Here is a 14,831-nt window from a genome sequence, read left to right on the forward strand (position 1 = left end):
GGGATTTCTTCTTTCTAATCATCTGTGTTTTCCAATATTTTTATAATGATCAAATATTATTATTATAATTGAAAAAACATTTTACACGTAAGACTGAAGAAACAGAATGGGTGGTATCTCTTTAAAAGAGCGAGATCTCTGGGCATTCTAGAATAATTCTATGATTTTGAAATTAATAACTAATCCTACATGAAAATAACTCATACGCCAATTTCAAATATTAGATATGTTCGTAAATAATGAAGATAATTTCTAAACAGAATCAGCATTCTTTCAATGGCATAGCAAGATTTAGAGTTCCATTCACTGCTACCTTTCCCAATGATAAGAAGGGGCCGTTTGGCATTTCTAATAACAGATGCTGCCATGTATACAGCAGAGGTTTCTGCCATACTGACAGGAGGGGGCATGCAGCACTCCACGTACCTGGAAATAAAGAGGCCAAGTTTTAAACCTTTTACTATGAAAATACCAAATATCTAAAAGGTAGGGAAAAAAATAGTACAATAAACTCCACATACCCACCATGTAGATTCAACAACTAATATTTTACCACATTTGCTTCACACATACACACACCCACATGCATATAAATTTATTTCCTGAACCATTTTAAAGTGAAGTATAAGCAGTTAAAAGCTTTTCCATGCAGCTCTAAAAGATAAAGACTTTCTCCTATATAACCAAAATGTCCCTACCATACCTAGTAAATTAAGTTACTCCTTAATACCATATAAAAACCAATCAAATCAGTAATTCATTGACAGGAAATTTTGAGTTAATGGCTCTATATTGTAGTAATAGTTGTTGTTGTAAGAACAGTAAAAAACATACTCAGAGTCAGAGTCAGTGTTTAATACTATATGCTATTTAATCTCATTTAATTTTTCAAAGCAATGAGGCCAGGCACTACCATTATCTCCATTTCACCATTGGGGGGTGGGGAAGGAAACTCAGAAAGTAACTTGCCCAGGGTCCCCAGATGGTATGTGGCAGAGATTGAACTGACTTAGGTCATTCTGTCTCCAAAGTCCATGCCTTTAACTATCTCACTGGGAGAGTCAGGATTTTAGAAATATAATATGCATTAGGAAAAAAAAATTTTAAACTGTCATAGTTAAGTATTTCTGGATGTCTTCATTTATTTTAATTAATAAACATCACACACTGTACAAAATTTGAGCATATAAGACAAAAAAAGACATTCACTCTTTAAAAAAATTTTATCTTTTTTAACTTTTTAAAAACATTTTATTTATTTGAGAGAGAGTGTGTGAGCATGGAGACAGAGAGGCAGAGGGAGAAAAAGATTCCCCACCGAGCAAGGAGTCCTATGTGGGGCTCAGTGTGGGGCTCGATCCCAGAACCCTGGGATCATGACCTGAGCCAAAGGCAGATGCTTAACTGACTAAGCCACCCAGGCACCCCAACCTTTACAACCATTTTAAAGAAGGCTTACAGAGTTAATTTACCAGAGATTCAGCTCTGCTTCCCTCCCCCCCAGTAATACTTTGTCATGTTCAAGTATTATGCAGCACAGATGTCCTTTTTGTCTGACTCTCACAAAGAGAAACAACTCCTTGGTATACTGAATATACAGAAATGCATACTGCCTCTCTGCAGTCACTAGAGAACCACTTGGTCCACAATAGCAGTAATAAACTAAATGGTACCCAGGGTGATGTCTTAACCTAAATATCTATCCTTATCAGAGGCAACTTAGATACCAGTGAAAAATGCTTCTTACACTTTTTATTCGCTCAGTGTTTATTTAAGGAATAAAGGAATACGGAAATTCAGAGTAACACCTGAGTTGGAATATTTTTAAAACACAGAAACAGAAAGAAAGACTAAAATTTTCTATGCTGAGCCCTAAATAATTTTTCATTGGTCATATCATCTCTTGGTTGACACTGTGAAGACACTGAATAACCTCTACCACATGAATGGGGATGTATTACTTACAGCTTCTGGAAGAATAATTTCAAATGAGTGTTCAGGAAGCTCTAGTATTTGACTTAAAAATTAACCCCCAAATAATTACTAAATGATACCATTTTAATTAGAGAATTAAACCATTTGGCCAGGATTTAGTTTAATCATTAAATTGTCAAAAGTTAAAACAAATGAAGATTAACTTATAAACTTCCAGGTAAATTGTTAAAAAGGTAAACATTTCAATAACACAATTAAGAAATAACTCCAGTGGAACTATTACTTACTTTACAGAATTCACATTCACTTGTAAATTCACAAAATCTGCAGGTATGTCAACATAACAAGGACCTGGACGACCATAAATACTGCTTCTCACTGCCTAAATTTATTACAAATGGAAGAAAATATTTTAAAATTCTCAATCTTTATCACATAGTCCACTCAGACACAATTAAAAATTGTGAAAGGAATACAATTTTAATATTTTTTGGACATCCCCAGTTGGAGAAATAAACACTTTTAACTAAAATTGAAATGCCCTCTACTGACTGCATATATTTTAAAAGATATTTTTGTTTAAAAGAGGAGCAATAAGAAAGAAAATACTCACTAGGGTTTTAAAATTCATGTCTTATTACACGTTAGAAGTTATCCACCAGGCTCTTCCTGCCAAGGGTTCATAAATGTGCTCTTACTTGCTTCCTAGTCCTAATGACTTGGCTAAGTTTTCAGAAACAGTGATATTATCACATGTGTCAAATGGTGTCTGTAACACATGGTTTTGCAACAGCTCAAATGTAACTCCATATAGAAATGTTGGTTAACTAAGATTAATTTATAATAAGCTCTTTAGGCAACTAAGACATGGTTTTATAAGCATTAGTACTAATTTTCAATACTAAACTTTTGCAAAAGCACAAGAGAAACATTATTTTATTTATAAACATTTTTCATTTTAGCTTTCTCTTTATTTTTCTGTAGAAAAAAATTTAAAAACTGAAGTAAAGGAGAAACTTTTTTCAAAAATGATCTATTTTATGTTTCTAGAATTGACAACAAACATTAAAATATAAATAGCTCTTTAACACTATCATTTTTTAAAGATTTTTATTTATTGGGATGCCTGGGTGGCTCAGTTGGTTAAGCAGCTGCCTTCGGCTCGGGTCATGATCCCGGCATCCTGGGATGGAGTCCCACATCGGGCTCCTTGCTCAGCAGGGAGCCTGCTTCTCCCTCTGCCTCTGCCTGCCATTCTGTCTGCCTGTGCTAGCTCTCTCTCCCTCTCTCTCTCTGATAAATAAATAAAATCTTTAAAAAAAAGATTTTTATTTATTTATTTGACAGATAGAGATCACACATAGGCAGAGAGGCAGGCAGAGAGAGAGGAGGAAGCAGGCTCTCGGCTGAGCAGAGAGCCCACTGAGCCACCCAGGCGCCCAACACTATCATTTTTGACTGCCTGAATATATACCAAATTGTTGCTCATTCTATGGAGAATACAAATAACACAGATATGAGCAACTGAGAAAAACCAGTTGACTTAGAGGACTTATAATTAAGTTCTTTACCTTTTCGATAATAGAGGGAATAGTTTCTATGCTGCTTGGCCGGGCAGAGAACTTGGTATATAATCTACAGGCTTCAACCTATATGCAGAAAGAAAATCACTTAAAATTAAGATCACAGATCATATTACTCTTAAGAAGGAAAACAAAATGTTAAGTGATTACTTTCTACTATGTGTACTGAAAAGACGGAGAAAGTACATTACCTGGACTGTTTCTTAACCCTGCACATAGCACAATCAAATTTCTGCCTCAGGATGATTTAGGAAGTAAATCAAAACAAGACACCATTTTCATTTCTCAGACTGGCAAAAATGAAAGACTGATAATACCACCACACAGGAAAGCAGGCATTCTCCTCAGCTGCTGTTGAGAGTATAAATAGGAAGGGAAGCTGATAACGTCTGCTAAAAATTAAAATGAGCATAACCCTGGACCCAGAAATTCCACAGTCAGAAATACAAAATTTCACCTGCTTCATCTTGTTACAATTATAATCTATCCTTATTACATTTCTGCCAGTTTTCCTGTTATGTATTTTACTACTACACTATTTGGGATGTCTCAATTCAGCAGTGCTATTTTTTTCACTGCTTATTGTACTCTGAAGCAATATATAGAAACAGTGTCTCTTGATACTTTTTGGTATGAAAGTTGGTAGTCGTAGTCCCATGAGCATGACAAAATTAAGATTTTCAGTCTGTTCCCAGTCATGCCATCTAAAGTATTTTCTAAAAAAAAAGATACTTGGATTTTAAATCAAATCCGTGATTTTCTCCTTACATTTTTAATTTCATCTAATAAACTTTTATTATTTTCCTTTTCAGGAAAAAATATTTGTAGTGGACATTATCCTCTGCTTTCTCCTCATCTGTAAAGTTTTTGTAGTAAGTTTAAATTTCCTTTTAAATTACTTAGCTGCTCTGTTTATTTACCATGGTTATTTACCATTAACTAAGTAAGTGGAAATACCCCTTTCTTTTTTTTTTTTTTTTTTTTAAGATTTTATTTGATAGAGACACAGCAAGAGAGGGGGAGTAGAAAAGGGAAGAAACAGGCTTCCTGCTGACCAGGGAGCCTGATGCAGGCTGGATCCCAGGACCCTGGCATCATGACCTGAGCTGAAGGCAGAGGCTTAATGACTGAGCCACACAGGAACCCCCTCAATTGCCTTTCAAGAGGATAAAAGTACAACTTTTGAATCAACCTATAACGAGATCTAGTATTTTACAATAATTTAAGTCATAGAGAAAATTCTATGTTTATATTCTGCGGTTCTCACAGTGACTTCTGTAATAACCAACAGACTTTACCTAAGGTTTTAACTTTGCTCAGAACTTTGTGCTAGAAATGTGCAAATATTTTCTTAACAGTTGATCATTCACTCTCACCTTTGCTTTCTACACCTATTCTTAAAGCTGTAGCATTTTGTTTTATACAACTATTTATGAAGACCTCTGTAATACTGTAATAAATATATAGAAAAAAGTAAAAAACAGAAAAAAAAAACAAGAAAAACAAACTACAGCATTTTGTTGACAAATTCTTTTCAGTTTTCAGAAATCTTTAAATGTTTTCCTTCAGCCTTCTAAAATAAAAATGAACTTGTCCAGAGCCTACTAATAGTCATTTTAGGTAGTATTTTTCCTCTCAACTTTTTACTTCTCTATAAAGTTTGACAGGTATAATCTCACACCATTTTTATTCCTGCATCTTGACTTTCAGGCCTTACTTTCAGAGTTTAAAAGACGTATTTCTTGGAAGATTGCTCCTAAGCAGAGCCTGAGCTCCCGTAATATGCACACTGAGACTGTCTTATAGTTAAGGAACATTATCTATAAATTACCTCAGGTACCTCTATTTTATTTTATTTTATTTTTTTTTATTTTAAAGATCCTCTATTTTATTTTAATTGTTTATTTTGAAGATAGGAATTTTTATTTCTTCTCCATAAATCTTTTTTTTTAAGATTTTATTTATTTATTTGACAGAGAGAGAGATCACAAGCAGGCAGGGAGGCAAGGCAGAGAGAGGAGGAAGCAGGCTCTCCGCAGAGCAGAGAACCCAATGCGGGGCTCGATCCCAGGACGCTGGAATCATGACCTGAGCCAAAGGTAGAGGCTTTAACCCACTAAGCCACTCAGGCACCCCTCTTCTCCATAAGTCTTAATAGCATACATTTATGCTACTAAACTCTAAGAAAAGTTTTAGAGTTGGGTACCTGTGGAAACTCCTGGAAGGCTCCCATCGTTTCCTGACTTCTTTCAGAAGAACCGCCAATCACAATCAAGGGCCTGAAACAGTCATTGTTTTAAAAGAGAATTACAGATGAGATTGACATGTAAAATACTCAAGAGAGTGCCCAATTAATAAACTGTCATGTATGCTGAGAGAGAGAGAAATTTCATTTTCCCTTCAAAACTACATATTAGGGGCAGCACTTGGGTGGCACACTGGGTTAAGCGTCTGGCTCTTGGGTTTGGGCTCAGGTCCTGAGATCTCAGAGCGAGCTCTTCATTGGGCTCTGTGATGGGTATGGAGTCTGCTTAGGATTCTCTCTCTCCTTCTCTCCCTGCCCCTCCCCACCTGCTCAAATACAACTGCACACTCTTCTCTCTCCCTCCCTTAAATAAAAATAAATAAATAAAATCTTTAAAATAAAAAAACTATAAATTAAAAAAAGATTTAGGAAGCAACCTGATACAAGAGAACCCTCCCTTAATTTCAGAAAAATCTGAAATTCATAGTAAATGCTTTTCCTTCAGGTCATCCACTTTCCAAGCCCTTCTAAATGCTGATGCTAAACTTCTAGGTGTGGCGATATAAAATAAATTTTTATGCCCTTCCCATAAGTCCTGGGATTAAATGGAGGAAACAATTTTTTTCACACTTTCCCAAGTGAATCTACTTGGAAATGGTGGAGTGAGAGAAATTCCTCAGAAATAAATTTCTTAAAGAAAAGATAAAGCAAACTTAAAGTTACTAAAAAATATCAGACCCTAAAAGTAGGTAAGAAAGAGAAAGACTAGGAAGGATAAAAGGAAAGAAGGCACATGGCAAGAAAGTAAACAATGCCCTTCCTACCAGGACATCAGTCTAAATAGTATCTAAATATTTAATCTTCTTTTACACCAGGAAGTTTAATTATTTTATGCATTGACCAGAACATAACCCCATTTGCTATGATCTATGAACTATTTGGCAAAGTACCAATGATGGGGTTAAGGGCAATGTCAAAGAGTAAGTACTAAGGAGCTTATAGAGCAAACTGAAAAAATACAATTTCAGTTGTCTTGATAATTATGCAAAACAAGGGCGCCTGGGTGGCTCAGTGGGTTGAGCCGCTGCCTTCGGCTCAGGTCATGATCTCAGGGTCCTGGGATCGAGTCCCGCATGGGGCTCTCTGCTCAGCAGGGAGCCTGTTTTTCCTCCTCCTCTCTCTCTCTCTGCCTGCCTCTCCAACTACTTGTGATTTCTGTCAAATAAATAAATAAAATCTAAAAAAAAAAAATTATGCAAAACAAGATGAAGACCTGGATATACACTCTTACATATGGAGCTGGGGTCTTTAAAAAATAATTCTGTACTTAAGGAGGACTTGAACACACATTCACATATGCAGAGAGAGAAAAACACACACACACAAACTCTAAAATGTGTGTTTTTAAAAATTTTACATGAGTTATCCCTTTAAGCTTCTACATATAAGTTTATAAACACTTAAAATTTCAGTCAAAGATGATGTCAGATGAAGGACATAGTATATACTGTCTAGTTCCTATGAGTTAAACACAGAGCTATGCCCATATGCTTCTACATATATGTTTAGAAACACATTTTTTTTTTTTAAGTAGACTCCACACCCAACATAGGGCTTGAACTCATGACCCTGAGATTAAGAGTTGCATGCTCTACCAACCAAACCAGCCAGGCACCCCTTGAAACACATATCTTAATGAAGGAAGATGTTACTTGAAGGAACGTTTACATATAGGGTAGACTCAATGAGTTAATCATATGTGTATTCCCATATGCTTCTATACTTCTATACAAAACCCCAAAATGTTAACAGTATTTACCTCTAAGTAAGATTACTGATACTTTTTATGTTCTTCCTAATACTTTTCTAATTTTTTAATAAGGCATTCCTTCAAGCACTTGATTCCAAGTCTTCCCACCACAGATCGCAAATAACAATTAATTACCAACAGTTCATGTTTGCATTTGCCATACCACCCAAAGCGTGGATGAGACCTGGGCCAGAAACAACAAGGCATACGCCTGGCCTAGAAGCAAAACAGAATTTACTGTATTAAAAGCAGGTCAAATACAATAGCTGATTAATATCACTCTAGAGGGGAACATGGCAATCTTTCTGGACTTCAAAAGGAGGACAAAGAGGTCTTTACTACAACTGGTAAAGCAATTATTAGAATATTTTCTGAATTATCAAAGACACAAGGCGAAGATTATGTTCGTCTTCCTGCAAGAAAGAAGATACTTATCATCTTCACACTGTATTTCACTAACCTTTTCATATTTTGAAACTCTTTATATTTTGAAGAGGTTATATTTGAGCCCAATCAATTTAATTGCATATAAAAGCCAATTCTTAATATTGAGTACATACATGTTTGTATGGAGAAAAGTGTTTAAAATTTTTTTTTAACAAATAAATATGTCATTTGATTTCTAACAGAAAATAATTCTGAAATGTAAAGCTCTGCCTCAAAATTTTTAAATTGAATTTGAAAATGTGACTAGATGTAACTTTCTAACCTTAAAACACTCAAGGAAAAAGTATCTCCCTATATTTCAGTTTGCCATTTTATACATTTATAAAGTCATTTCTTAAGAAACTCTGTTTAAGACAGCCCTCAAAAGAAAATGAAATAAAACAAAGACTTTAGTTTACCTGCCTGTCAGATATCCAATCGCAGAGGCAGCATAACAAGCCTACAAAGAAAAAATACTGGGACTTAAGCATTTTGGGATCCTTACAGTAAGTGCACGTATAAAAATTCAGTATTCACTAAGAAACTAGAACTGAATGGCAAAGGAGGAATTGGAATGCTTTCAGTTTTAACAAATAATGTTCTACCTATAAATTTCAAGTAATAATTTAGGTATCTAATCTAGTTCTTAGTATTTCAAGGAACTTGTCTACTTCATCTAGTTTATTAATAATATCCTCTTACAACTCCTTAAAATCTACAGGATCAACGGAAATGTTCTTATCTTATTCCTAATATTGACAATTTGTCTTTTTTTTTTTTTTTTATTCTTCATTGGTCTTGCCAGAGATTTATCAAATTTATTAATCTCAAAGAACCAAATTTTGGCTTTGTTGTTTTTCTATATTATTCACTTATTTTCTAGTTCACTAATTTCTGCTCTTGTATTTAAAATTTTACTCTTTTCATTAGGATTTAGTGTGGTTTTCTTTTTCTCGCTTCTTAAAATGTAAGCTTAGAGCACTGATTTTTGCTCTTCCTCAGTAATCGATTTATTTAAAACCATTTCCTCTAAGAACTGCTTTAGCTATGACAAGTTTGAAATCTTATCTTTTCATTATCAATAAGTTCAAAATATTTTCTATTTTCTGCTATGATTTCTTCTTCAATCCACTGGTTAATTAGGGTTCATAGTGATGTAGTAATGTATCCTTTTTTTTTTTTTTTTTTTTTTTTTTTTTTTTTTTTTTTTTTTTTTTTTTTTAAGTTTTTATCAGTTTACTTGAGAGAGAGAGCAGGTGGAGGGGCAGAAGGAGAGAGAGAAACAGACTCACCACTGAGCAAGGAACCTGATGCAGGGCTTGATCTCAGGCCCAGGGACCACAACCTGAGCAGAAGGCAGACGCTTAACTGACTGAGCCACCCAGGCTTACCCCCCCTCTTTTTTTTTTTTTTTTTAAAGATTTTTAATTTATTTATTAGAGAGAGAGCATGCATGAGCAGGGAGGAGGAATAGAGGGAGTGGGAGAAGCAGACACCCCACTGAGCGGGGAGCCTGAAGCAGGGCTGAATTCCAGGACCCTGAGATCATGACCAGAGCTGAAGACAGATGCTTAAAGGACTGAGCCACCCAGGCACCCCTGATGTGTCCTTTTTGCATTCCTGTTATTAGTAATTTGTATTTTCTTTCATTTTTAAAAAATATTTTATTTATTTATTCATGACAGACACAGAGAGAGAGAGAGGCAGAGAGAAAAGCAGGCTCCCTGTGGAGTAGGGAGCCTGATGCAGAACTCAATCCCAGGACCCTGGGATCCTGACCTGAGCAAAAGGTGGACGCTTAACCGATTGAACCGCTCAGGTGCCCTCAGTCTTTCATTTTTGACCAGTCTGCCCTGGAGTTTTTTATTATACCGGTCTTTTTATTTTATTTTTTTAAAGATTTTATTTATTTGACAGAGAGAGAGAAATCACAAGTAGGCAGAGAGGCAGGCAGAGAGAGAGAGGAGGGAGGAAGCAGGCTCCCTGCAGAGCAGAGAGCCCAATGTGGGGCTCGATCCCAGGACCCTGGGATCGTATCATAAACTGAGGCCGAAGGCAGAGGCTTTAACCCACTGAGCCACCAGGCGCCCCTATACCAGTCTTTTTAAATGTTTATAAAGTATCAAATGTGTTACTTAACTTTCAAATGTTTGGGGATTTCCTAGTTATCTTTCTGTTACTAAATTTATTTTGACATGGTGAGGTTACATATATTATATGTCTTCAATCTTTGGAGATTTGTTGAGATTCTCTTTATGGCTTGCATATGGCTAGTTTTTACTCTTAAAGATTTTATTTCTTTGAGAGACAGAGACACAGAGAGAGCAGGAGTTGGGAGGGGGCGGGTAGAGGAAGACAGAGAAGCAACTCCCCACTAAGCAGGGAGCCCAACATGGGACTCGATCCCACAACCCCAGGATCATGACCAGAGCAAAAGGTAGATGCTTAACCAACTGAGCCACCCAGGCACCCAGCCACCCAGAGAACAAATCTAATTATGTCTCCCACCTTTAAACTACACTTCAGCTACACAGCAAAAAAGGGGAGGTGTTAAATTAAATACAAGATAAGCTGAAAATATGCTAAATGCCATCTCAAATAAATCCTTTTTCTTAGTCTGGGACATCTTTTTTCCAGTATTATTTCTTCTCATTTTTTTAGAAATAATAAAAAATAGGATATTTTCTAACCTCCACTCAACTTTATGTGTGGTACACTAAACTTAGACATTTAGGACATAAATGTAAAAAATTAAAAATAAATTTTTATGAATCATAATCTTAACTGATACCACTACATATGCCCAAGTAAGAAGGTGCACAAAGGATCTTTACCATTTCTGTGTTACTATTCTCCACTGGCCCTTACCTCTTTCCCTTTTGCACATAAAACCAAATTCACATAGGATAATAATAAGATAACTCCTAAGAATGCAAGTGCATAAAACACAGTATCTGTTGTGATACAAACACTTATTTGGACACTGAGGAGCACTGTCCACTTATTAAAGTGAGGTAAGAAATGTTGCTTCAGAATGTAAAATACAAAACAACCTAAAACAAAAATTATATTCTTTTGCTGCAAATGTCAAAAGTTGAAAAGGAACTCCTTTTATAGATTATAAAACATGTATTTCCTGGGATGCCTGGGTGATTCAGTCAGTTAACCATCTGCCTTCAGCTCAGATCATGATCCTGGGGTCCTGGGATGGAGCCCCATGTCATTGGGCTCCCTGCTCAGTGGGGAGCCTGCCTCCCCCATTCCCTCTGCCCACCCTCCAACCCCAGTTCATGAGCTTGGGTGCTTGGGTGCTCTATCACGCACTCTCTCTCTCAAATAAATAAAATGAAAACAAACATGTATTTCTCTACGAAGTTACCTCACTCACAAGCAGAATACTGTGTGCAATTCTTAAAAGAGCAGACTTCCAGAACTAAATTGTTTTTATTCAAATCCTGCTCTCCCATTTTCTGCTGTGTTATTTTGGCAAATTAACACAAATTAATTTGGGCCTTGGCTTCCTTACCTACAAAATGAACATAAGTGATAGCATTGTTGGGAGGATGAAATCCATAATACATGTAAAACATTCCAAATATTGCCTGTACACAATTAGAAATGAAACAGTGAGAACTAACAGTGTACCTACTTTCTGGAAACCTGGTCAGTATATGTCTTGATTACTCTACCGATCCAATGAAAGACAATCAAATCACACTTACACTTTTTTCTTTAGCACAACATGTAACTGGATGCCAAGTCCTCTTTGCCTCCTGCATGGCTTCTGAATCTGTCCTCACATTCTCTCTTCATTACCCTGGCATTTCCCTAATTCAGGCACTAGTTAAGTCATCTGACTACTGCAGGGTGTCGGGTTGACTGAGGGGACTGTGTACTACAGGCATCTCAAACTCATATCCAGATTGGGATTCATTATCCTTTCCCTCCAAACTGGCTCTTCCATCTGTATTCCCAATCTGGAGTCAGTAGTTCTGTGAGCTACTCAGCCAGTTAAGCAAGCCCAAACCTAAGAATCATCTCCAGAAGAGCCTGTCCTCTCCTTCCTAGCTGGTTAATGCCCACTCATCCTTTGGGCCAGCCCAGGGAGCATCTCTAGGAAACGGGTGAAGTTTTAGGCTGAGTATCCTTTTCTGGGCTTCCACAGTACCCTGAATTTACCTCTATCACAGCACTTATCACATTATAATAAAATTGTCTGCTTATGTCTATCTCCACAGCTAGGTTTTAAGCTCTTCAAGGACAGGGACAGTATATCATTCATCTCCATATCCATATGCCCAATAAAGCCCCTGGGATCTACAGAAGCCCTCCACTAAGCTTATAGAAACTGAAATAAAACTTCAACCTGTCCTACTGATCATACTCTGTACTACCATGATTTCTAAAGCACAAATGTAATTATGTCTCCCAACTACTTGGAAAACCCTTTGCAGTCTCATTCAATGCTGAATAAGAAAGCCCACATTCCTTTTCCAGCCTTGGGCTTACTACAACCTACCCTCAGGCTATCTAGTCAGGCTCACAGACCACCCTGCCTTTAAGCTATTTTGAAGGAACAGCAGGAACTGTTATGGATAATCTTCTCTGTCCCACTCAGAGAGAAAAAGTCAGCCTGTATACACACAGTTCCTTATACACACATCTATTCTAAGTTATTATACTAGATAAATTTGTTCTGTGTGTTTTGCACTCACCTTCCCAGATTGTGTTCAACTTAAAGACCAAGACTAACCCGATTCCTTCAATATACCTCTCTAGGTTTGGGCTTGCTTGACTGACTAGGTGAAATCACAGCACCTCTGACTCAAATCATGAATACAGAGGGAAGAGCCAGTCTGGAAAGAAAAGGTAATGATTCAAGTTCTGATCACAGCTTTACCATTTGTGATACTGTCACCCTGCAGGGCCATCTATTATGTAACAGGAGACCTGGCCTTCACCCATTCATCTGGTAGGAGGTGCCTGAGCACCTATCATGCTCTTGGCAGTGAGAATACAGATGTATCAAGAAATAATATCCCTCCTCTTTTGGCGCTCACAGCCAACTAGAAAAGTCAGACCACAGCAAATAATACACACACTAACAGGTAGTTATGCGAGAACAGAAGGCCTGGATTCAAACCGGGAAACTGTCCCTTCCGATCCCGACCTTCTAGACGTGGCAGAATACAACCCAGTGTAGTGTCAAGAGCATGGGCTCCAGACCCAGAACAAGTGGGTTGAAATCCTGGCTCTGCCGCTACCAACTGTCCCCTCGGGCAAATTACTTAACCTCCCTGTGTCTCACTTTTCTCATCTGTCAATTAGGATTAACCACAGTTCTTCCTTCATAAGATTGTCGTTTAATTGGCATGTGTTAAGTACTCACAGTGGTGAGGGCTGTGTGTCTGCAATCAGTATTTGCCGTTACTGTCAGTCATTCCCAATAATGCTTTTGGCTCCCGGCGTCCATACTTACGGCTTGTTCATTCCTCATCCCGACATATCTGATACCCAACTTCTGCGCCGCAACGGCAATTTCGGTCACGGGGATCCCCACGATGCCAAACATGTACGCCACATCCTGGGGGCCAAGAACAGGGGAGTAAAGGCCCGCTCCCCCGCCACACCGTTCCCTCCCGCGGCGCTAAAGGGAAAGCCTCAAGGCAAACCACCCCCGCCACCCGTCCCACCCCAGCGCTCTCCAAGTCAGCGGGACGTCTCCGGTCCCTGCCGACTTCCGTGGGAACCTTTCGCTGCAGGAGAATCACCGTACTTGGGTTTTTAAGGCCTGGGCGATGACTTCAGCACCAGAAACCTGCTCCTCGCTTTTGTCGCTACCCTCGGCGAGGTTACTTTTCCCCATCGTCCACCTAAAAGTTCGAGGTACTCTCGCAGTCAACACGCACACGCGCAGTGACCCGTCAAAACAGTCAAGAGGCCGCGGCGCGCCAATTGGAGGGCCCTCGTCCTCTGACTGACAGGAGGAAAGCAACCAACCGCTTTAAATAGCGGGAAGGAAAAGGCGGGGCTTAGGGTAGTTGGCCTGCCTGGTGAGGAGTCTGTAAACAATCCTCTTCTCCAATCAGAGCCGTGCCCTTTTCCCGGCTCCTCCAGTCGCCGGGTCAGAGCGTCAGAAGGAGGCGGGACCAGCAGGAGTCTGCGGCCTGTGACAGGCAAGTGAGGCGCCAAACCTCGGAGGCCTAGGGTCCCGGTTCGATTACCATCCGGAGCCCTTTGAGGACCGGCGAAGGCGAGTGGCGCATGCGCATAGTGGGGCAGCAGGAGGGCAAGGAGCACGCGCGGAGGGGGGGCGTGGCCGCGTCGCCCCTTGTTCGCCCCCACGCTTTAGGGGTTGAAGGCTGGCTTCGCAAAGGCTGCTGGGACACGGGTGCAGTGGGTGGAGGCTAGCGTGGTGCAAAGTTGCTTTTGGGTCCTCTTGGGGTTGCGCGCCTCTTGTGTTATGGACGTTTGCTATATGCTTTTTTTGTTTGTACATGCTTTTGTAACAACTATGCAGTTCGTGAGACATAGGAATTAACTAACACACGTTAATTAAATCCATAACCGGATGCGTATGTACTCTTTACCCCGGTATCATAGATGACACCTAATTCATAAGCAAGAGACAGAAACTGCTTATACCATTTCTCAGAATCCCAAACTTGTACTCTTGGGCTACATGAGACAAAGAGGAACGTTTGAACCTAGTTACTTCAGCTGGGCTTGAGCTCACAACCCCGTAACAAGAGTTGGATGTATAACTGACTGAGCCACCCAGGCGCACCTAACCTAGTTACCTTTGACCATTGTTTTCTTAAACTCTTGTTAT

At 38.6% G+C, this 14,831-nt stretch overlaps 1 protein-coding gene across 4 annotated transcripts in view; it reads right to left on the minus strand.

The window, feature by feature from the left end:
- Positions 1-13,987, minus strand: part of HACL1 (2-hydroxyacyl-CoA lyase 1) — a 39,730-nt gene extending 25,743 nt beyond the window's left edge. For 2 of the 4 annotated variants that reach the window (XM_045088936.1, XM_045088935.1), the window contains exons 1-8: positions 13,776-13,987; positions 13,479-13,583; positions 8,419-8,459; positions 7,709-7,789; positions 5,725-5,797; positions 3,507-3,584; positions 2,223-2,317; positions 314-426 (exon numbers count right to left, since the gene is read on the minus strand). In XM_045088936.1, coding sequence (XP_044944871.1) covers positions 314-426; positions 2,223-2,317; positions 3,507-3,584; positions 5,725-5,797; positions 7,709-7,789; positions 8,419-8,459; positions 13,479-13,583; positions 13,776-13,865 — 676 coding nt within the window. In that variant the 5' untranslated portion in view covers positions 13,866-13,987. Of the gene's footprint in view, positions 1-313; positions 427-2,222; positions 2,318-3,506; positions 3,585-5,724; positions 5,798-7,708; positions 7,790-8,418; positions 8,460-13,388; positions 13,459-13,478; positions 13,584-13,775 lie in introns of those variants that run through there. The other 2 variants (XM_045088937.1, XM_045088938.1) reach the window with 2 other exon arrangements.
- Positions 13,988-14,831: the final 844 nt, after the last annotated feature.

This window comes from Mustela putorius, unplaced genomic scaffold, assembly GCF_011764305.1.
Source record: "Mustela putorius furo isolate JIRA1106 unplaced genomic scaffold, ASM1176430v1.1 tig00003834_pilon_pilon_pilon, whole genome shotgun sequence".
Taxonomy (NCBI): Eukaryota; Metazoa; Chordata; class Mammalia; order Carnivora; family Mustelidae; genus Mustela; species Mustela putorius.